The sequence below is a fragment of the Juglans microcarpa x Juglans regia genome, chromosome 5S (assembly GCF_004785595.1).
Source record: "Juglans microcarpa x Juglans regia isolate MS1-56 chromosome 5S, Jm3101_v1.0, whole genome shotgun sequence".
NCBI lineage: Eukaryota > Viridiplantae > Streptophyta > Magnoliopsida > Fagales > Juglandaceae > Juglans > Juglans microcarpa x Juglans regia.
Genome location: NC_054603.1, coordinates 30231883 through 30255948, shown reverse-complemented (window position 1 = coordinate 30255948; position 24066 = coordinate 30231883). Strand labels below are relative to the sequence as shown.

General features: G+C 36.8%; 1 protein-coding gene across 1 annotated transcript; it reads right to left on the bottom strand.

The window, feature by feature from the left end:
• Positions 1-155: 155 nt before the first annotated feature.
• LOC121267921 (E3 ubiquitin-protein ligase APD2-like) lies at positions 156-12031 on the bottom strand. Its single transcript, XM_041172023.1, is given in 13 exon segments — positions 156-615; positions 1633-1981; positions 2085-2157; positions 2495-2641; positions 4959-5041; positions 5126-5200; positions 10684-10777; positions 10920-11045; positions 11135-11154; positions 11157-11222; positions 11225-11239; positions 11462-11751; positions 11877-12031. Coding segments are annotated over 12 exon segments (1413 nt in total). The 5' UTR covers position 11751; positions 11877-12031; the 3' UTR covers positions 156-539.
• Positions 12032-24066: the final 12035 nt, after the last annotated feature.

The following is a 24066-nucleotide window of genomic DNA, read 5'->3' as shown; positions in this document are numbered from 1 at the left end:
ATGACTAGGCATAACTTGCTCAAACTAGAGATGATTATAGCACTAATTTCATTAGCTTGAATGCTGATTGTCAACTGTGAGAAAGGCTGCAGCTGACAAGGACTCTAAACGCCTTGTATCCTGTAGGCTGGCGGCATCTGATAAAATGTGCATGCTTCAGCAGGCCAATAGAGAATTTTTCATTGGTTTTGTTGCTGTGATTTCAATTTTCGGTCCATTCATTATGGCAGTTACAAAGTTCCAGTATGCCACAAACAAAAAATAAATAAATAAATCTCTACAGGGAAAATAAAAACATTTCCATGTGCAATGTGCATTATGGCATTTCCTATACCAAGATTTCGTTTTGCATTGTGGAAGGTCCACTAATAAAAAAACGCAGAACATGGTCAATCCACCTTCGAAAACTACCTGATGCCGACAGCTACAATATACTTACTAAATGCCATTGATCAGCACAAAAACAATGGCGTAGAAAATGAATCCATGTTGCAGATTATTCCCCTAGGCTTTGCCTGTCTGACAAGAAGCTAGGTCGCTTAAACTGTAAAAATCATTCTCACTTTCTTCATGTTCCTATGGCAGACTGGGCAAGTGCCAGCTGCCTCTGCTATCCTGCAAGGATTAGAGTGAACAATATCATAAAAATCGAATCTCCATTCCCCTCATACTGTTTCAGGACAAGTTCCACAGAGTAATATCTGTACAATCAGATTGTAACAAATAGACTTGCAACTTGGAAGAAGCCAAACTTTCATCATGTTTAAGCTAGCTTATGAGAAATAAAATGCTTAAAATAAAACATTCTGACAGGTTATATTCACACACCCTCTACAATTTGGAAATCATAAACGACGTTCAAGTGCTAGTTGCAAAATCTAATGTACATGTTTTTTTGTTCTGAGAAATTCTAGAATTTTTTTTTTTTATTGGTAAATCAAGATTTTATTTATGAAAATTAGGCCAAATTTAGGAGAGAGGGGGGGGGGGGGGGGGGGGGGGAGTCCAACCAGATGACAATAGAATATAAATTATGTTAAGATTCATGTTTTACCAATTGAAAAAAGGGGGCCATGATTTCAACTCAGCATTTATTCTTATCAAATGAGGGCTTCAAGAAGCTTCAGGGTTGTATACATCAGCACAAATGTAATTGCAACTTAAATTGTGAGTAAGTGATATTCAATCTACATCATCATTGTAACATAATGACCTTGAATTTCCTCGATAAGTATCTAATGCCTGACTTGCTTCATTTTGCAACTATCCCCTAAGAATGCAAAGAGCCCAAGAAATAGGCCCATCAACAGTATATTTCTAATGTAGCCATCTTTGGATAAATATGCAGCAATCTTTGCAAGCATCATGCACAGTTGTAATTGTTAACTTAGATCCCAAACTAGGTCCCGGCAGGGTTTTCCATGATAGGCAAAACATACAGGCACATCCTACTATCATCTTTACTTTGCAAGCCTATGTGCAGCAGGCTAGGAACAACAACAATGTTGTTACTTTTCTTTTGGACTTTGGACCACATGGTAAACGCAGGACGAGGTTGGAGTAGGTTCTAGTTCCAAATTTTCACCAATCAGAAAAAACAAAAAAAGTAGAGAAATAATTGATAGTAGTTACCTAGTTCCACATGCAAAACAAGCCACGCAATGCCCGCATGGAAGGAAAAAACAGTCCCTAGGAGCATCAAAGCAGATTGCACAAAGACGTCGGGTATTGTTACGGTTTTCACCATCTCCTAGTGACTTCCCAGGGGCACCCAATGCAAGAAAGTCCTCGATATCATCCTCATCATGTGACAGAGAATCATACGAAGAACCCCAACTTGAGAGATCATCATCTTTGTATGAAAGCAGAGGGGCTCTTTCAGATCCCACTTCCCCATATTGAACATCTCTTCTACGTTCATGGGTAAATTGGAACTTGTTCAAGAAGTTGAAGGCCAAGAACATGAGCATGGACATTACACCTACAAGCGGCAATACTTTTTTTTTATAAGTAACAAAGCGGAAATACTTAGGTGCAACATGTATACATAAAGATACCCTTAGGAAAGGAATACGAAAGCATACCTATGCCAACAATATACGTGGCCCATCTTGGTCCATATGACAATTTGACTTGCCACTCATCACTGGTTTTTCCCTAAAGCAACCAAAGAATGTTCTGAACAAATGTACACTTGGAGTAGATAATATTGGATTCAAAAATTGCTTGCTCCAGTAGGAAGTGTGAGAAGGTGTCCCCATTGAGGTACAATGTTCGGATACAAAGTGATTCAATGATTTTTTTTAGAATAGATTATGTGATTCAATGAACGACATGAGATTGTCACTGGTACAAACCATCCAGACTGATATATAAAGTGTCATTTCATATGTTAACAGTTCTTTTTGTCTATCCATGTTCTATTTTGCAAATGAGCGAATGATAAAAAGGCATTTAAGAATGAAGGTAATCACCAATTAAACTGCAGTCTTACCTGTTCTGTACTAGGAGAGGTTAAGACAGCGGCATTTCCATTGGGAAATAAAATGCCCAAATCACACAAACCACCAGTGAAAGAACACTTGTAATAAGACTCTGTAGTGTTGTACAAATAAGCCTCTACTCTGAGGTTTAACAGCACCTGCTTGGTGTAGAGACAGTCTAACTTATAAGCATAACCGGTAACAAGGAAGAAACATCACAACTGCTTAATATTATAAAATCAAAGCTAACAGGAATCAAAAAAGATTAGTCACATTTTATTGAGGAATATATTATCATTGAAATTGAATGAAATAATGTAGTAGCCTTGTAACTATCCTAACCCTCATTCAAGAGCTTAAGCTCCATTGAAATTCCCCCCCCCCCCCCCCCCCCCCCCCCCCCCCCCCCCCTTGCACCTATGAAAAAAAATAGATATAACATTGCTCCCCTTGCATTCTTTATTTCTCCTGCACTATCCCGAAATTACCAAATTAGCAGCTCCAAGATTACAGGAATCCTGTGATTCCCACCTATCAATTAGTTTATCTTATGACAGCAAACTACAAAGAGTATCATAGAATAGTTTGCTAGTTGGGTGAGCAAACACCAACTAACCAAAAGCTTACCAATCAACCTAAATGCAGAAGTTATGAAGTGTGTACTCAAAATTTCATACAGAGCAGTAAGTGGGCAACAACAAACTTATACCATGCTCATGAGTTTGTTAGGGAGCCTTAAATATAGGAGGTTTGGGGCAAACGGAGTCAATTAAAAGACATCCACCCTATCATATCAATATAAATCAAACTTTTTTATACAAGCCCTACATCAATCTAGCTCCAGTAAAATATATATGCAATATCTGGTAACCATACACTATGAAGTACTAGACATAAATTTATGAGCTTGATAAGTCATCACCTTTTTATGACCTCTCAAACAAATTACAAATTACAGTTTCTATTAAGTTGCTAAATATATAAAGGGTATCCACAGAGAGAGGGAGTTAGAGAGATTTTTTTCTTTTACATGTGATTTGAATTTCATCAAGAGCACAAAGGGGCGCAACCCAAGTACACATGGTGTATAAGATAGAAAGCACCAGTTTAGAAAAGAGGAAAACAAAAACTAGGGGAGCCAGAGCTACTATGTGCTGAAATATCACTAAGGAATTAAGCTCCTCAACTGTCTTCTCACAATCGCAAAAGTTCGCACATTTTGATCCATCCATAAGCACCACATTGGACGTGAAGGAACAAGCCTCCAAGCTTCCACACTGCAATGACCCACAGCCTCACTTCTCCAAACAGCCAGTTACTCGCAACCCTTTGGGGTATCACCCAAGAAACGTAAAAAATATTAAACACCAAGGCCCAAACTCTACTTCTACTTCACAGTGCAGCAATAAGAGATCAACTGTTTCCTCGCTCATCTTGCACATGCAGCACCAATCCATTACTAATCCATTACTAATACTCTCATTCTCAAATTGTCCATCATAAGGATCCTTCCCAATGCAGCTGTATACCTAAAGAACGTCACCAACAAAGGGGCTTTATTCCTCCAAACTCCTTTACAAGGAAAAAACGTTGAGGGCCGTAATGCATGATAAAAAAGGGCTGAAGTCAAACCTCTTCGTTTTGGATGGAATCCACCTTATCTTATCCTAGCCAAAACTTCCCGTCTTGATAGCGTACAAGATATTAAAGATTGACAAAAAGGACTCCAAATCCCAATCGTCTGCAGATCAGATAAAGGTGATATTCCATTGTCTAATATCATTAGAGAATTGAATAAATCATATAAATTACAGCATATTAGTCAATGAGCTTTAATCGTGGGTTCGTCTATATAAAAAAATCAAATGAGAAAAAGGGAAACTCCATGCTCAAAACATTCATACAGAAAATTGGTTTGATTATCAAGCATAGACTATGGAATCAGACATTCTTGTAGATTGATAAAAAATAATTGGAAGGATAGCGACCATCTCACACCAATTCTATGGCATTTACCATGATTTAAAAGCAATCTTTTCTACTAATTGTCTAAAATATATATCATATCCCTTGGATGTTGCAATGACCTTGCTTGGTTCAAAATGGTTCTCCCTCGAAATGATTTATGTATTACTATTTAAGCTCGCTCAATTGAGCAGAACATATCATAATGACAGAACCAACCAATCGAAAAATATAATAGTAGACTTATTATCATATATGGTTCTACGATAGATCAATTTGGAGTCCATGAACTTATCGAACCTTTAAATGCTACTCATCATGCCTTTTACCATCATCATCTCATCATATATGATGTGGTATTAAATGATTGGAAACCATTTATTATGTTTCACTTGTGGGCCTATCATTTAATACCACATCAAGGGATGTTGAGAGGATGATGATAAAAAGGATGATAAATAGATTTTTCCTTAAATTATAGCCAAACAATATGCATTTTTGTAAAATTACCTCCACTTTCTCTGTGTTTAAGTTGCCCAGTGCAACATAATAACTAGAAGGCTTGAATATTTCCTGTGTAATCATACCATTTCCTGGTGAAGCAGAAGTTCTCAACATCAGTACAAGTTTTTAAAAAAAAAGGACAGAACATGCATACTTTCCAACTTCCATCTCACCATGTATGAGGTTCCATGATAAGGTGGTATTAGGATATGTAGGGTCCTCAAGCCATTGAGCAAGGCCTTCATTCCCTGCAATGTGCCGGCTTCAGAATAAATGGAGAAGCAAATGCATAATTGCAATCAGTGTACAGAAAACTGAGAAAAACCACAGGTAGATTTCACATTATGCACACAGAAGTTTTAATAAAAAGTGAGAAAAGAAGTTTTTCATACCCAAAACCTAAGGTTTCCCTTTTAGGAAACTAATTTCTGATTGCAAGCTATTATTAGTGAGTCATTTTTTTCTAAATTTTATGTCTGGAGATATATATTTTGAGTTGCACGATAGATTGTTTTAATTAGTACACTGTTTGTGGAAAGAAAATAGAAGGAAATTGTTTTTAAAGAAATAGAAAAGCTGCCAGATAAGGAACAGATAGTAGAGCAAATTTAGGAGGAGAGTTACAAGCTAATAAGGAAAGAGTAAAAGCCCTAGAAGAGCTTGGATACCAATCTGGCTGCAGCCACTTATTTCTAGGCCTTTCAATGTTTTAAAATACGTTTTGGACGCTTAATAGCAATCCCTAAAACTGCCGATAGTCAAGATTTATGCACAGCCAATGTCACCCCCAAGCATTGGATTCAAAGTTTGGGCTGACCTTCAATTATGGCCCATGGGCCAGATTAATTGAATTTTGATTAAATTTCTATGATTAAATTTTTTTATATTGCAACTTATAAAAAAAAATTAATTTTTGTATATTGCTATTGTTTGATTTTATAGATGTTTGGGCTTTTAATTATCCATATTAGTGTATTGGGCTAGTGGGCTTGCTGTCCAGCCCACTGGGCATTTTGTGGTGCCAGCTTGGTGCCCAAGTTAATTTAGAATATTTGACACATTTATGGAATGATTCCCGCCAATCAAAATGTCAGAATTTTTACATATTTACAGGACTGCAAGCAATCCTAAGCTCTCAGACTTTGCTTAAATAAGGAAGGTATTCCGTGTTTTATCACTGGAAATAGGACCTGGGGAGTTTCCAAAATCTGTTGGATGGCAGGTTTTCGAATTTCCATTTTGGGAACCTAAATCAACCACAAGAAAGTGCAAGAACTCGGTTCTTGTGCACAGAAATTAAGTGGAAAGATTCTGCCTCCTCACTCATCCCTTAGTGCATGGCTTAAAACCCATAATACGTAAGGACTTTTTTAGACTTTCTATGGTGTTTAAGTGCCGCGACTATTATTATACAATGAATGTATGGTGGACTATGAGTTAGATATAAAGAATTTTAAATTGTTAACCTACTATGCATGCTTTTCAAAGTGAGGACAAAATGCTTTCCCTTGTATTTTAGTCTTAGAAGTTGTCTAACGGACTAACGGAATGATCACATTATACATTAATGGCTCTTATGCCCTAGCTAAGTAGGCGCATTAGAAGCAAGGAAATCATGTAAGTCCAAGCCATTAAAGTCCACAGCAATAGCCCAAGTACAAAGAGTTCTAAAAAATAAAACTTTTAGCTCTTCCATCGATCTCTCCTTGTCCTTGAACGTCCGCTCGTTTCGCTCCTGCCACAAGCACCACATGATGCATATAGGGATCATCTTCTAAACCGCTTTGATTTGTTGCATGCCTCCTATATTTGTCCAACACGCCATCACTGCCATCACTGCCATCACGGTCTCCAGCATAACCTACACTAGATCCAATCTACTAAACATTGCATTCCAGAGTTCCCTTGCTATCTCACAATGTAGAAGAAGATGATCCACCGCTCACCCCCTCTTCTACACATTCAACGCCAATATGCTATAATTACCCTCCTTTTCCTCAGGTTGTCGGGGGTGAGAATCTTTCCTAATGAAGCTGTCCACACAAAAAATGAGGCTTTAAGGGGTGCCTTGTGCCTCCAGAGCCTTCTCCAAGGAAACTGAGTGTCAGGCTCTTGTGTGAGAGCTTTATAAAATGAGCAAACAGAAAAGACGCCTTTCCTTGTAGGTATCCACCACATACCAACTTCATGCTGTATGTTCGGTCGTATGGAGCATATTAGGCTATAAAAATCTACAAAACTGCTCATTTCCCAATCTTGTGCCACCCTACTAAAGTTAAAACTCCAGTGAATCTGCCCTCTCGAGACCCCCATAACTTCCGCCCTACCATCTTTGGCACTTGCAATCTGGAAAAGTGAAGGAAATAACTCTTGTAGGGCACTATTACCACACCAAACATCTCTCCAGAATCTAATCCTAGTTCCTGCACCCACCTAAAGTCTAAAGTGTCGATTGAAGACCCCCCACCCTTTTCTTATGTGTTTCCATAAATTTGTGTATTATTGGTGCCAATGAGGTCTTGTTATGCATGCTAAAGTAATAAGGGAGTTTCAGAGGCCATCACAAGATGCTTCTGTTTAGCTTTCCTAAGGAATTGATTTGAGACTTGAGAACCAAAGAAATAACCCTAAATGAGTTGTCTCTTCAATGACTCAAATCACATATGTGTTGGACAATCATAGCATTTACAGCGAAGCAAAATCAGCTGAGAAATTGCTGTAAAATAGCAAGCACACAACACCATAACAGAAACTATGAGTCTTTTAAATTTACCTCTCGGCCCAAAACCAGACCAGACCGAGGGACCATAAAGTGGCAAGAAAACCCAAGATTAAGCAGCCATTAAGCACCTCAAACCTCAACATGTACATACTGGAAATTTTTGCATCAAGTACTTTTATTTTTCTGTCAAGACTCAAGAGGCTGAAAAAAGGAAAAGCTACAGCATTATAAATCCCACTGACTCAGTGCTAGAACAACAGTACACACACGCTAACACTTTTAGCAACTTTTTGAGTCCCTAAGATCACCATTGGAGCCCACAGCAGACCTAATCAATAGGATTTAAAGTAACCTTACCCTAGGAATGATGCATACAGATCACTGCATTAAAAGGCCTTCCCAAGTTCGTGCATGCATGCTGGAAATTTCCTACACACACAACTTGCACCATTCAAATAAGGGGGCTGAATTTAAAGAGGATGACAGCAAGTCTTTAGGCATAAATCAGTAACCAAAGTGACCCCTTCGAAGACTTGACAACCATAGGAGGGTTAGGACTAGGTGGAGTTAAGTTTGACGCACTAAGGAGACCAAACAGCTATATTTCATACTTAACGAGAACTAAGTCACCTTAGGTGTGTAACGCCGTCACTGACAAATGGTGTTACTATTTAAAAAAAACCATCCATGTTAAGGTAAGGGAATATATCTGACTTTGTAAACAAGAGCATGTATAGAAGGGCTCGAGTATTAGTGTGAAGGGTTTGTATAATTGAAAGAACAGATAGTGATAACTAAGAATGATTTCTTTAGGTTGCTAAGGAAGAGTTGATTATGCAACTTAAGGAAGAACGGTAAGTAAAATGATCATGCTCTTAATTTTCAAATGCATACTTGTTCCCAAGTGGCAGCTGCATGGAAAATGATACCCTTGTGTATTATGTGGTGTATTTGGTTGGAGAGAAATGAGAGGTGCTTTAATGATCGGGAACGCAATAGTGATGCATTATGGAAGTTTTTTATAAGCGCACTACTTTGCTGGTTTTCTGCTATTGTACTCGGGGGGGGGGGGGGGGGGGGGGGGGGGGGGTGCTGTAAATGAGTTCTTGTCGTCGTTTCTCTAAGCTCTAGAATGTAACTAGGTGTTTCTTGTGTATACTTCCTGTGTACTCGGGCTTCGCCTATTTCATTATGTTTAATAAAGTTCTAACTTATCAAAAAAAAAAAAATATTCTCAAAGAATCTTCAAGTTATATGCTATATTTTGTGGTGCTTGTGGCTGGAGAGAAACGAGAGGTGCTTTGAAGACATGGAGCATTATGTGGATGAGCTGAAGCGATTTTTTTACAATACCTTACTCTCCTGGGCTTTGGCCATTATTTGTAATATGGACAACCTTCATGATTTGCTTGTATCACTCACTAGTGCTTAGTTGTAACTAGGCATGTTCATTGTATACTACCAATGTACTTGGGGTAAGTTTCTTATATCAATACAATTTTACTTTTACCTGTAAAAAAGTCATATGCTATATTTTTTGTCTTTCTTGTAAGCCTCTTTTTATGTGCCTACTATAAGGTATTTTTTAAATATGACGTTTGCAAATGCTTCATGTGTATGCTTATTCTATGTGATATGAAAAGTTTATGCCATGGTGAAAAGTAATGAAACCAAAGGGGAAGAAAGTAAATATGAAGAATGAATTATGGTTTTTGAAAGAATTTTTTTGGCCATATGATGATAAGGCAAAGGTATTAGAGCTAAAAAGGGCAGATGTGCAAGCCACAGTGAAGGAAGTTAAGAAGGTGTAGTCCACCGCTTTCATCTAAAAAGCAGCTCCTCTTGTGGCCATTGGTACCCACAAGACTTTACCAAGGGGTAGTTTAGGAATATTATTATTCTGTATTTTTTTAACCTTTTGTAGGTCCCTAGGCGTTGCTCTTGTATATGACCTGTGTACTTGGGCTTTGCCTATTCTTATGATCAATAAAATCTTATTTATGGAAAAAAAAAAACTTTTGTAGGTCTATTTTTATGGCTTTAAAGAAGTGTTAAAAAGTTACTTGGAGCCAAAAATTAAGGGTCAACAAAACCCAAACCTAGTTCTATTAGGATTAGTCTAAAAGAACCCAAGAAAACATAAATTGGATCAGATCTGCCACATTTTTTGTTTTTTGATGACGTGAAACCTCACCAATGCATGGTCCATAAGGCCCCACCCCTAGGGAGTTAATCCTCGATACACCACCACACCTACTAGAATCGTGTATCAAGTAGTCTGAGACTCCGAGAGTACTCCTAGTATGGAAACAGGGCCAGGATGCCTGAGTCCCTATTTCTAGCAAGAAAACCCAAAAGTTTGGACTTTCCACTTTCTTAATTAGCTACCAGCTTGTCATAGGGATACTAGGATTGGTTAGAAATATTTATATCGTGGAAACCTATTCCTATAAGGAGTTGAAACACTATATTCGTCAGCCTTGTTATATCCCAAGAAATTTTCTAAAGTTTTCTTATAAATAGGACCCTATTATTTCAACCCAGCCACAATTTCCTCTTGATAACGCCACCCCAAACTCAAAGATTTTCACAAAATCCCGGCCCTTCTCCTCCCTCCCATAGCTTTACGTGGGTTTTCTTCACGTCTTCTCAACTCTTTTCATCAAGATTTGAGTTTAGATGTCAAACCTTATAATGGATTTTTATATCGTTCTTAAAATCTTGTCATCAAAATTAGTACAAGATCCAATCTTTCACACCAAACTCATCAAGAACTCAGTACCCAGCCACTCATGGTGTTTTTCCTAGGTTTTTGACCAACTTTTCCTTTAACGGCCCCATTCACAAACATAATCATACTCAAGCTCGTAAAAACAAAGCGAAAAGAGATATTCCATTATCATAGAATATGAGTGAATTTTATACATGCAGTACAAAGTTGAACCAACAATGGAAAGTACTCAGATGGCCAATAAAAAAACTTGAAGACTTATTAGAAGAATATTTTACCTTCGGCAATAATGAGAAAAACAGAGGAGCTCGGGGAGTTCACGCTATAAGAAATATTTATTTGAGAGCCCTCATTTAGGAAATATACCCACTCCTGAACAACCAGAAAAAAGTTAAGTCCACCTGATCAACAAGAATATATGGAGGTTCAAGACAAAACTACAAAGTTTGTGTATTGGTGAGGAAAGGAAAAGAAGGTGATAATGGTGATGAACATTTTGAAAAAGCACGCTTACCTGGTAAGAATCAACTTGAATTGAGACATTACGAGTTTCAGACCAAGTGGTAACAGAATCAAGCGGTGGAGTTTTATAAAAACCATATAACATTGGCCCAACGGCTGACTCATTTAATTCTTCCACCTATTACAAAACCAACCAAGATTACCACACATCACCTAGAAAAGCTATTAGAAAGATAAATTGAGAGAGTACAAAATGGGGCGAGTTACCTTTATAGATTGCACAAAAATGGGTTAGGTTGCAGAAGCAAGGAAGAATTAGGCCCGAGGCTTAAATTGGCAGGCCCATAAACCCCAGGATCAGAGTCATTGACACTGTAACACGGAGGTTTCACTAAATTATTTAGCTAACAACCAGAACATTAAAATGTAATGTGTGAAATACTCAAAACATGATCAGATTATCACTTTAAGAATCACAATCAATCTAAATATATCAAATACGGAGGACAAAACCTAAGTAACGACTCGTTGGAGTACAAAACTCAAATAACGTATAAATTAATGGGACGACTATCAAGAGGAAGAAAGACTAACCGAAGAACCAGAAGGTAAGGAGGACGATGATGCAAGACCACGCGTCGTCCCCAATCACCGTAGATGCGTCATCAAAAGCCAATGGGTTAGTGTTCCCTCGGTAAGACATGCCAATTTGTGGAGGCTCTAGCTCCGGGTGTCGAAATTGAAGTTGATGCTGGTCGCGGTAATCTTCCGCTACGCGAACTTGCGACGAGCTCGAGGACGACGCCGCATTGCTCGAAGACTCCCTACGAATCGCCGAAGAAGAAGAGGAAGCTGTACTTGTCCCCTGATCTGGTTCTGCCATTCTAGAGATAGATAGAAAGAAAGATAGCGTGAGTAAGAGATTCAGATGAAGAAAAGAGATTGGAGGAGGAAAATTGAAAATCTAACCCTAACCCTAACCCTAGGGATTGATGGTAAAGGAGGGAACCTTGGCGTCGCGGAAGAGCAAGATCCATGGAACAAGAGAGACACATAGCGGGAAAGAAAGAAAGCTGTAGATTTCACCAGTCGGTCGTCGTCTTCTACGCAGGAAAGGTAGTTGGGAGGAGCGACGGTTAATAGAGCTTAGTTGTCACTGTGCGCTTCTCTGTCGTTCCGTCTTTGACTTCTGCACCGGACAGACCAATGGTAATAGGCGATATCTTGTGCTGTGTAAACTAGGCATGTAAGAATAGAATCTCCATCAAATGCCGTCTTGGCATGTAACGTTGACTCGATTAGAAGACCAAACGGTTTTCTTCCACCTTCGATTACTTTTGGATAATTTGATCAAATCACATTTCAAAAAAGTTTATATAAATAATTTTTCATTCGACTAATTCATTTCACATTTCGAGAATGATAGAATATCCTTTTCAAATATGGTACAATATGATTATTATTTTTCAAAATTGCATTCCATGAAATCAAATGAATTTTTAATTTTTATAGTAACATTAATATAGAATTATTTATTATATTTATGTAGAAAGTTAGAAAAATTGTAATGATAAGATGAGATGAGATGAGATAAAATATTTTCACTATCCAAACTGGGTCTTGATATCTTTACTCGATATCAAACCTGCACTTAGAAGTATGGAGTGCTTATAATGATTCACACCGAGAAAATGGTGCAAATGGTATCTTGTTCCTATTAGTTAGGTAAGTTGAATAAAATCTGATGGCATCTCCAAAGTAGGCCTGCAACCTGGTCTGTTATAGTCGGGTTTGTGCCCGACCCGACCCGTTTGGTTCTACTTAAGACATCACACCGACCCGATCCGAACAAAAGCAAATCGGGTCAAACATGTATGATCCGACCTTTGAAAACACGCTTTACTTTTACTTTTGATGCTTCCAAAAACATAAATAGTCACAAACGGGAGAGGAAGAGAGAAGTGGTCTTGGGAATCTGGGATTGAAGGAGAAAGCTGAGAAGGTGAGGCATCCCCAAGCCTCGACCTGTCCACTCCCAGCACCAACTCGTCAATAAGAAGACTATACACTACGAAGGTAATGAAACCCAGCAACAGCAGCGACGGCAACAGATCTGTAAACAATGGTGTCTAGTTCGAGCAATGCTACGCTAAAGGCAGAACGTGTGGCAAGTTGAGTTAACATATCTGTAAGCCACTCGGCTGGAAACTCAAAAAAGCCAATCCTTTTTTGCTTCTTTCTTACTACGCCTCCGAAATCAAAACAGATCCTCTAAAGCTTTGCAACACTGCCCTAAAAGTTGCACTAGAAGCTGTGCAAAATAAATCCTCCACAGTATCAAAGATATATGAACAAACAGGATTGTTGAGTACTGAAGCGGCAATCATTGAGGATTTCATTGATAATGTGAAGGATTCAATATATGAGCTCCAAGATTCTCATAATGTGATGGGCCAATTTGGGGGTTCGAATGCAGAGTTTCAAATAGATAGTGTAAAGACTTGGGTAAGTGTTGCAATAACGGACGAGAATACGTGCCTAGATGGGTTGGACGAGATGAAGGTGAATATGACAGTTAAAGATCACCATTTTCTATTTCGTTGTGTTTTCCTTTTTGTGAATTTCTTCTTTTTGTTCAAACTTGCCGACGTCGCACGCTAGTTATTAGCAAAATAGGGAATGTGGTGCTCAATATCGGGCAAGACACCTAGACGAGTTCGTCGAACTCGATTGTGCCATTGCCATTTGGCATCCATGTTGGCCAGAAGGACATGGAGCTGGTCCTCGAAAGGCTTGAGGCTGAGTGAGTGAAGAAGGCTGAGTGGGTAGCTTTCAAACAGGTTGACACCAATTAACAAACCCGTTATTTAGTGTGGTTGAAGACCCACTCAGGTTATCACTGTGCTTTCTAACCTTGATTTTTATTTTATTCGCATGTTCCTCCATCCTCGATACCCTTATCTTAGACGGGGGTTTGCCCTTGCCTCTGACAACACAAAGTCTTAATATTTTTTTAGAACTTCATTGAATGGTTGCATTTACAGTACTTACTCCAACATTGGAAATTATAAGGTGGGGCTTCTAGGTGTGGTATACTTCATTCATCGCATACAACTTTGAAATCATATATTTAGTATACCCATCGCGTGACACTACATTTGTTAATACCTCATAACAAATATTCAATAGACGTTTATATTTGAGAGTTTCTCACCTCTAATCAGTAATGTCATAACTGCTCAGAAAAAAAAGTATATATGTGTTTTATGTCCTTCCTCCACCGGTCCAATATGTACTTTTTCTGCAATCCACGGGCTCGTATAGCTGAAAAGATGGCAAGAATATGTCTACATATTATCTCTCGCATTTCCAACAATCTGTATACACACTTCGTCTCACACTCGACTTCTTTAAAATAGACAATATAAGTAACCTCTTTGATGAAATCTTCAGCAGTAACATCATCATCTACATGATAAATTGAAATTACTTCATCCTGTTTCTAGATATAACAATGACAAGATATCATCCACATGATCTCTTGTTAAAACTCCCTAAATTTGGTATTTTGTACAACTCTTAAAACTTACTTTCAAATGGCAATTGTAAAACGCAAGGAATTGTGAAGTTAAATGAATGAAAATCTACAACATTTTCATTTTCAATCTTTTTCTTCACTCCATTCCCAAACTAATTAACACACTCTTTTAGATTTGTCTTAGCATGCACATAGTCCATGCTCTCACTGTGCTGAGTTGTATTCATTCCAGCCCAAAAAGAATTTTTCAAATATATTGACACCCAAAACTCTCGCTTCGCATATAACGTTGCAACCATGGATTTTCATGTAAATTGAACATGGTAATTAGGACCTTTCAAGAGTTCTCAAACTCCTCGATACGAAAGGAGTTATAGACACACGATTGTAACTTATTTTTTAGCCCATATTTGTATTGACTATGGGCACCAAGCTTCTCAAGGACTTTTCAATATGTGCCACAAGCAATCTCTATGATGTATGTTAGGGAAAACACTTGTGATCGCATTTTTCATTGCTCGATCTTAATTTGTAATAATAGTATTCGACGGTTTTCCATCTATGTAATCCAGCAAGTTTTTAAATAACATACAAATATTTTTGTATCCTCACTTGAAATAAGGTCTGTGCCCAAAATATTAATTACTCATGGTGGTTTACACCCACGAAAAGTGCAAAGGGTATTCCATATCTATTCGTCAGGTATGTAGTATCAAATGTTACCAAATCTCCAAAATACTTTAATGACCCTCTACTATATGCATCCACTCAAAAAATATTCATCAACCTCTCGTCATCATCCAAACCCATGAGGTTAAAAAGTCATCATTCTTGTGTTACATCCTTCCAAAATACTCAATGAGCATTTGACCACCACTTTTACTAAGGCGTATGTGTCTTGCCTTGTCAATATAGTTACGAAAATCTTTTTTTTTTTTTTAAATGGCACATTCTCAAACCCACCCACTTCAACCATAAGAGATTGAAACTTTTATTCATTCATATGCCAACTTGATTATTTGCATCTAGCACCCTCATAATATTCTCGTTAACTTCTCTATTATATTGAAAGAATTTGGATTTTCATAGACTTAGCACATGGTTCTGTGTGTTCTGGACCGATGTGACACGCAAATTCCCCTCAATCAATACCACATTCATCTTTGCCTTACAATCTATCTTGTTGTTGGACAAGGCATAGAGACATTTGACATCCAAATCTGTATCTTGCCACCACAGGCACAACCCAGCGTGACATATCTGACAACCCCATCATTGTTCCTTTTACTCCTCTGTGTCACCCCAAAACCACATCGTTTTCCATGCTATTTATAATAAGACATTAACTCATTCTCTTATTCAAAACACACTCCTGCCTTTGGCTCCTCAATGATATCACCCTTATCAATATGCCCTACATTACATGTCCTAGAACAGCCATCATCTTTGGTTTCAACAGTATTACCCAAAGAGGCAGTAGACAACGCTTCAACTTGTACCGAATCTAGTGTGGCCTCATTAATTTCTTCAATGACACTTGAACTTGTAGCGTTGTGCATAGTCAGAGAGCTAACAACAAAGTGTGATGGTTGTGCTGTATTTTAATGCAATTTACCAAAAAAAATCTCAACATTCAAATATTTCTTGTGAAACATGTAAAAGACACATCATCTACAAATCCAACAGATCACCTGGTTGCTACATGGATATGGGTTGGCATTTGCAAAAGGAACAAATGCTAGTAAAGTGGAACTACACAAGGCTGCGCAACTAAACAAGGCAGCAGAACTAGACGTGGCAACGGAACTAGAGTGAAATAGGTATGCTGCAATTTACTTAAAAAAAATCAATAATTGAAACAAATATTCCTCGACAAAATTTAAAGCATACTATTTTCTATAAAACACATTACTTGGTTACTTCATAGATATGGGTTGGCACTTGGAGAAGGTAGAAAAGGTGGTAACCACACATGAGGCACTGGTCCATAGTAACCATGCATGTAGTTTGAAAAGTTTGGATAAAGTAGTCTTGATCTATCTTAACATATAAACAATAATGTTAATGAACTCAAGATTAAGTGCTAAAAATACACATAAAATAAACACATAACAACTATTGAAATAATATTACAATACCTGGGTTGATGGATTTTTTATAAGAGATGTTAGACGAGATTCATGTTCTTTACCTTTCCTCATCTAGACCATCCCAAATAGAACTACCTCTACAAACAAATTCATGTGTTGGAAGCCTTAAGCAACTAATAGTTTTACTCCTCGTTCTTTTTTCACCGAAATATGAAAGAACTAAAAAACGAATGCAAGAATGGTGGTTGTCAAGAACAAGAATGGAAACAAAGATGCAAAATTTTATCTTCTGAAACTCTGTTTACTCAATATTCAATCATGTGAATGTTGATGGAAAAAAAATGCTTACACTTTTAGCTTTGTAGTTCTCTTGGATCTGAAAATTGTTCACTTGTCTCTAGCTTGGAAATTGGAGTTCAATAACATTTCAATTTCCTCATCTTTGTCAATCACCACAGCTACACAAGTGCAAAAAGCCAACAACGCTCTGAATGCTCTATCTCTCTCTATCTCTCACTAAATCATCCTCTTTCTCTTTGAATTAGCACCAACGCTCCCACAACCTTTCTCATATACTCATACACCCTTAAATATGTGTAGAAACTAAAGTTTACGAATATTATTGCTTTATAAAAATAAGAAAAGCATTCTATTTTTCACTCTTTTCTTTTTAGCAACCCAAAGCATTCTATTTTTCACTCTTTTCTTTTTAGCAACCCTTTGTTTGCATGAAAACTTTGATTTTATAAATTTCATTCGTTTTAATTCATAAATTCAGACAACCATGATAAGTTTTGGTTTAATATTTTGGACTATTATAATTCAATGAGAACCAAGCTCTTACGTACCAGAACTACAGGGTTCGTCCCTGAGGAGTGGGTAGCAGTCGATGAGTGCATACCTATTACTCAACCTGATGACGGGGCTCAGTGACAGTTTCTGGAAACGCTCAATTCAAACTTGGCGAAAGAGTGGGGAATGGCAGGTCGATTTAAGAGAAAGAGGAATGTCTTGGCCAATCTGAGAGAGAGAAACGAGAAGAGAAGAGAAGCCGATCTGAGACAGATGATTGAGATTTGAGAGTGCTCAAAATGGTATTCTGTGGTTTTTTCTTCGTTTTATTTTTTATTTTATTTTTGAAATAACATAATCGCTGATGTGACATTGTGTGCACGGTATCTCTGCATGTGTGCTTGCATGTAGCACTATCATTTATATAAAACCCTTAGAGAAACTCTTCTTACAGTCCCCAAATAGATGTTTGCATGCGCACCCCTAACATGGCCAAAATGATTCATTTGAGAAATTGGCAAAAAAATGTTCGTTTTATTAAACAGTGGGAGCTAACTTCAGTGGCTTCAAGGAATTCTTGAGGACGCATTGGTGGGCGATGACGAATCCTAGCAAAAATCTTGAGGTGGGCGACGATAGTGTGAGTTGCCTAAGCTACCAGCCATTCCATTTCTTTCCCCTTTGAGTTGTGTTGCCGTCCCCTTCGAACTGATGTTCTCCTTCAAGCTGTTGTCCCCTTCCACCAACGTCAATTAGTAGGTATCAGTTTTGAGGTTTGGAAATCTTTCCCTCATATGGGTACTTCGGATTCGAAACTTCAAATTAATTGTTAGAAATTTTCAACGAATTGTTAGAAATTGTTGTGATGTAACTAAGGAAATAAATGGAGCTCTAATAATGGGTGTTGTAATGGAAATAAGAGATGGTTGAAAGGTGTTAGTGAAAATGCTAAAAAGAACACATATATTGAAAAGTTTGTTTGCTTGGGTGCTGTATGTTGGCATGTGTTTAGAAAAAAAAAGTTTGCTTGGCCTATATCTTGCATTAACATATAGTTGTGTGTTGAGATTGAGAAACTAAACTTGCAAATAAGTTTGTGTGTTGAGATTGAAAGTCCAGTTGTTAGGTGTCAAGAATAAATGTGCCTAGAGAAATTCGACTTCTCTCATTTGGGTGTTGTATATTGGCTTGTGTTTAGAAAGAAAAACAGTTAACTTGTTTCAAGGATGTTTGTGTTGCCGACTTGCAATGTCTTCATTGCAATTGCATGTTGAGTCTTCTTTGGTTGATCGTTGCTTGAAAAAGGTCCCAATATATTTATGCGAGTCAATAGCACGTCTCAAAGTCTCGAACAACTCAAGAAATCCAAGAAAACATTTTTTTACTTGTCTAAATTACAATAAGGAGGTCATTACTAACAACTTTTGTCTGTGTACTTTTATTTTCCTATATTACTGAAGTAACCTCTTAGTTTCCTACAATGATTTTTATAAGTTGTTTGCTATAGAAAGATGCATATTGCAACTATTTTTTATAGGCAGGTTTTGAATAAGGAAATGAAAGTTCAATTGTGAGGGAAAGAGAAGTCTAGCAGAGAGAGGAATAACTCTAGTATGCAAGTGAAGAGATTCATAAAATAGAAGAGGACATCCAAAAGAGAGTATTGGTTCTTCTTAATGATCGGGAAGAGATTCAAAATCAAGTTAAAGATATTAGTCATGCACGCATGCTACTCTACGTGTATTGGAGGCTTTAAATTCTAATATCATGTTATTTGATATGATCAAGATCAATGGAGGATTAAGTTTGTGTTAAGGAATTTTTTGAATGTTGTTAATAGGTTTATCAAGTTTGTTAAATTTGTTAGAGTTTTAGTATAGCTAGACTAGTAACTTGTAAATCTTTTTTTCATTAATATGCAGTGTTTTCAATTTGTAATCATGAAGCTTATGTTTTCAATTGTACCAGACCTATCATCCCTTCAATATAACATACTTTACATCAAATAAGTAAGTTGAATTCTTAAAATCTAGAGAATGTGAAACATAAAGCATTCTTACTAAATTAACAATCAGAGTTACAAGTAGATTCCATCAAAGAATAACAACTAGATTCTATCAATAACCTATATCAACAACCATATTTCATCAAGGAATAACCAACCAAAGTTCAATCTAATACATCAAGGTATAAAATAAAAATAATACATCAAGTTGCATCCAACTTCTAAAGCATAAACAACTAGAGTCCAAATCAAAGCATGACCATAATGCCAACAATGAGCATAAACAACCAGACTTTGAATCCTCATTTGTTCTAGAGAGAGGTATGATGTTGATGATCCATCTGTAACATCAGGGTAAAAAAGTTAGAAAAAATACCTGAGTTGTATCATCCAAATCATAGCTAAAAGTTCAAACGAAGTACTACATACCTATATAATAACACTTTGTTGTGTGCTAGTAAGTAAGACATCATCTATTGTTGTTGCTGCGCCATTTGTGTTCAAGACCTCCTCTGTCGTTGCTGTAGCGCCACTTGTGTTCAAACCTCGTCTATCGTTATTGCAATGCCAATTGTGTTCAAGACATCTTTCGAAAGTTTACTTGCCTACATTTCAACCACAAAAAATTAAATTAAATATAATTGGGAAACAAACTAAAAAATTTGTATGAGAAACAAATTGAATACATTTTTTCTTTTCCTCTTGGTACCGGTCTCAGACTATTTTTTTTTAGTTTGTAACTTCCTTGTAACCTTTTCTATTGTAGGTGCTATCCTATTCAATGGGGGCCTCCAGTTACCTTTCACAACGCGAGGACTTAACATTTTTTTGGAACTTCCAACTTCAGCTTCATTGACCAAAGTACTATTTGCTAGTGCAGGCTAAGCCTTGGTTTTTGTGTAAATCAAATTCATTACCCGTAACTTCTACGACATATCTATTGAATTATCTTCATCTTCTGCTTCATTTGTGGTGACTTCATAGCATAACTTAATCAAAGTAGAGTACCTACCAGTAGTTGGTTTACCACTCAAATCATCATAATTGCCTTAAATTAGAGCATGCCTACGTTTAATGTCATTCCTCCACCTGTCCATAATGTACTTCGAAGTCATCGATCAGATATCCTTTACTGAAAAAATAACAAGAATGTGTCTACATAAAATGCCTCTAATCTCAAATAGTCCACACATGCACGTCGCCTCACACTCATCTTCATTGAAGTATATATGATATGTAACTCGTTTGATGCATTCTTCAACTTTCAACTGATCATTAACTTTATATGTCGAAATTGCTTCTTCTGTCTTGATGGGAATACAATGAGAATAAATAATCCTCATTACTTTAGACTGTACTTCCTTAAACTTAGAATTAATATATAATTTTTGAAATTGCTTATCCGCAAGTAAATGAGTTATACATGGAATTATACAGTTGAATAAGTGAAAGTCCGCTTTCTTCCTTTATGCATTGTCAAACTGACGACGAACTCTTTTAACATCATCCCTGAATGCACAAAACTATCAAAAAATGTATTCATACTCTCACTTCTCTAAGTTGTGCTAATTCCAGCCTAAAATGTATCTTTCAGATGTACAGGAACCCAATGCTCTCTCTCACTATATAGACTTTGAAGCTATGCATTTTCATGTAAATTATACATACCGATAAACACCTCCCAACACTTCTCAAACTCTTTAGAAGTCTGACAATCATAAATACATTTCTGCAATGCACTCTTCAAACTACAACAATAATGTGAATGGGAACCCAACTTCTCTGATAGTTTCGCATAATGTATCATAAACAAAATCTGTGTCGAGTATTCGAGAAAATAATTACTATTTCATTTTTCATAGCCCTATCCTGGTCAATGATGATAGCTTTTGGAGCTCTCCTATCCATACATTTCAACTAAGTCTCAAACAGCTAAACAAATGTATTAGTATATTCACTTGAAATCAGACTTGCTCCAAAAAGTATAGATTGTCCATAGTGGTTCACTCTTACAAAATGGGCGAATGGCATGCCATATCTATTTGTTAGGTATGTTGTATCAAATGTCATAACATCTTCAAAATACCTATATGCTGCTCTGCTACGTGCATCGGCCTAGAAAACATTCTTTAATCTCCCATCGTCATCCAAATCCATTAAGGAATATTTGTAATACGGTTCCTTGCCTTACCACCACGAGCACAACCAAATGTTAAATATCTAACACTTTTATTATTTTCTCTTTTACTTCTTTGGGTCATTACGCTAAATTTAGTCTGTTTTCTATATTGCCTGTAGAAGTCCAACAACTCTTCCTCAGTTTTAAATGACATCCTCAACCTTGGCTCCATAACACCATCATCATCATTTCCATGACTATTCGGTGTTACTTCCTCAACTATCGATGGTACTTCCTCAACCAGTGCATTATCAGCCTCATGTAATATACCTTAACACAGATCATGGCAATGAAGGTATAGACCCAAAGTAACAATTTGTGGTATACTTATTGTTGTTCAATGAACTCGTCTCCCACATTTGAGCTATCCTGATAAGTATTGCTTTCAAAAGAAAATAACTATTGCCTAGTAAACGATACTCCCATTGGCTGCTGCAATTTATAATAAAAAATCATAAATGTAGAATTCACATTGAAACTTTCGAATCATAAAGTTTATCACCTTGTTTGTCTATGGATAAGGGTCGGCATTTGGACGAGGTGCAAACCGTGAGAAAAATGTAGATGACATAATCCGGTGGTAACCATGCATATAGCTATACGCTGACCAATCTGGATAAAATGACTTTGATATTTCCTGAAATAATATCGAATAATGATTTATCAATAAATTATAAATCACACCAATAACATGGTTTTTGGATGGAAAAAGAATACCTGAGTTAATCCAATAGTGTTGGTAGGCCTTATAGCACTACTGGTAGGCCTTGTGCTTTCTTCCCATTTTCCATCGACTTGTCCACTTAAAATGGACCCACCTCTATGTAATATTTAATAAGTAATGCTCCAATATAAAAAAAAAAAAAAATTGAATTGCACTAGGCTGGTGTTGTAATTTGTGTGGTGCTCATAATCAACTAGTTTGCTCATTGTCAATTACTCATAATCAACTAAATATCTGGTACTCTTTAACAGTAGAACAATCTTAGATTCAAAAGTTTCAATGTGCATACCACTGACTATTACTCAAGAAGCATATACATTGCACTACTATGCTAAGCGAGCCTTTTTTATGAGAGGGACTCACATTTATCATCTAATATCATCATTATATAAATAAATAATTATGTGTATATTAATTTATTAAATGTTGCAAATAAATTCCATCAATAGCAATGTTGAAATTAATGTGTGGCCCTATTGTGGCTAGCTTATACATGCAAAACAATTTTATGCATGTGATATTATGCCAACAATATATTATAGTTGAGCTTATTATAATAATTATGCTAATTTAAATTAATGTGAAGCTTTAATTAGCTAGCATTAGATAATTAATATATATATATATATATATATATGTTGCTACACTAGCTAGCAGTGGATCATAACAATAGCACATGCATTCTGCAACAGTTGCCCTAGTAGTACTCCTTTCTAGTCAAAACTAGTATGTACCCTTAACCCAAAAAAATTTGGATCCACACACATTTAAGTGTTTATTAAACATTCAACAAAGTTGGGTACTAAGCACTTATAACCAGAGACTAATTAACGATGCATACCTTCTACAAAGCAAGTAATTTCACCAAATACATTCAGCAAAGTATTGACCCAAAACAATCTCAACGTAAGTTAGGTCTTGAAGTTTTGCTCTAAGGGAGGAACAGATTCACAAAGTGTGTAATTTCACAAAATAGTTGATGGGTGGTTTGGCCAAGACGTGAGTGCTGTGTTAGGAAAAAAATAATTCCTGAATCAAGTGGAAGTGGGCTAGGTGAAAAAATAACCAAACAAATTTTTAGGTCTACGTTACCTCTAATGGTGGTGGAGGAACATACCACAACGTTGATGGTGGAGATGCTGACCACGAAGCTGGAACTCGAACAGATAGGATGAGAGGAACCTCGCATGGACTGGGTTGGGTCTACATTATCGATGGTGGTGGTGGAGGAACTGAGGACGACGCCGATGGTGGAGGAGTTGACCAAGATGTTAGATTTTGAACGGCATAGAGAGAAACGAGAATGCGAGAGCTGGGTAGCGGCAAAATCAAATTGAATGTTTGTATATGATTTTTGGGCATGTTGGGAGTAGGACATTTAGGCCATTAGAGTGTGTAGGGCCTGGGTATACAGATTGTTCCTAGTAGCTCTCAAAGTCAAAACCCTTAAGCTCTATTTGGTTGTTAAACTCATCGGAGTTCAACTTAGTTCAGTCTAATTTTAAGTTAAGTCTAACATCTAAACACTCAACTTTCAAATTACTAAACTCATCTTAACTCAAAACCTCTTTACATGTAGGACCCATAACTTTTTTTAATTTAACACTTCTTTACATGTGGGATTTATAACATTTTTTAACTTCTCATAAATACATTTAAATTCATTTTAACATTCAAATACATTTAAACTTATTTTAAGTAGATCTCATAAAACTCGCTTTACCATCTCAACTCATTACTATTCATAAAAAAATTTAATTCCGTTCAACTCAACTCAACATCAAAATATAGTTTTAATGATAAAATAATTTATAATTGAATAAGAATAAAACGTCATTCATAATTCATATTCTCTTACAGCTCACCGGAGC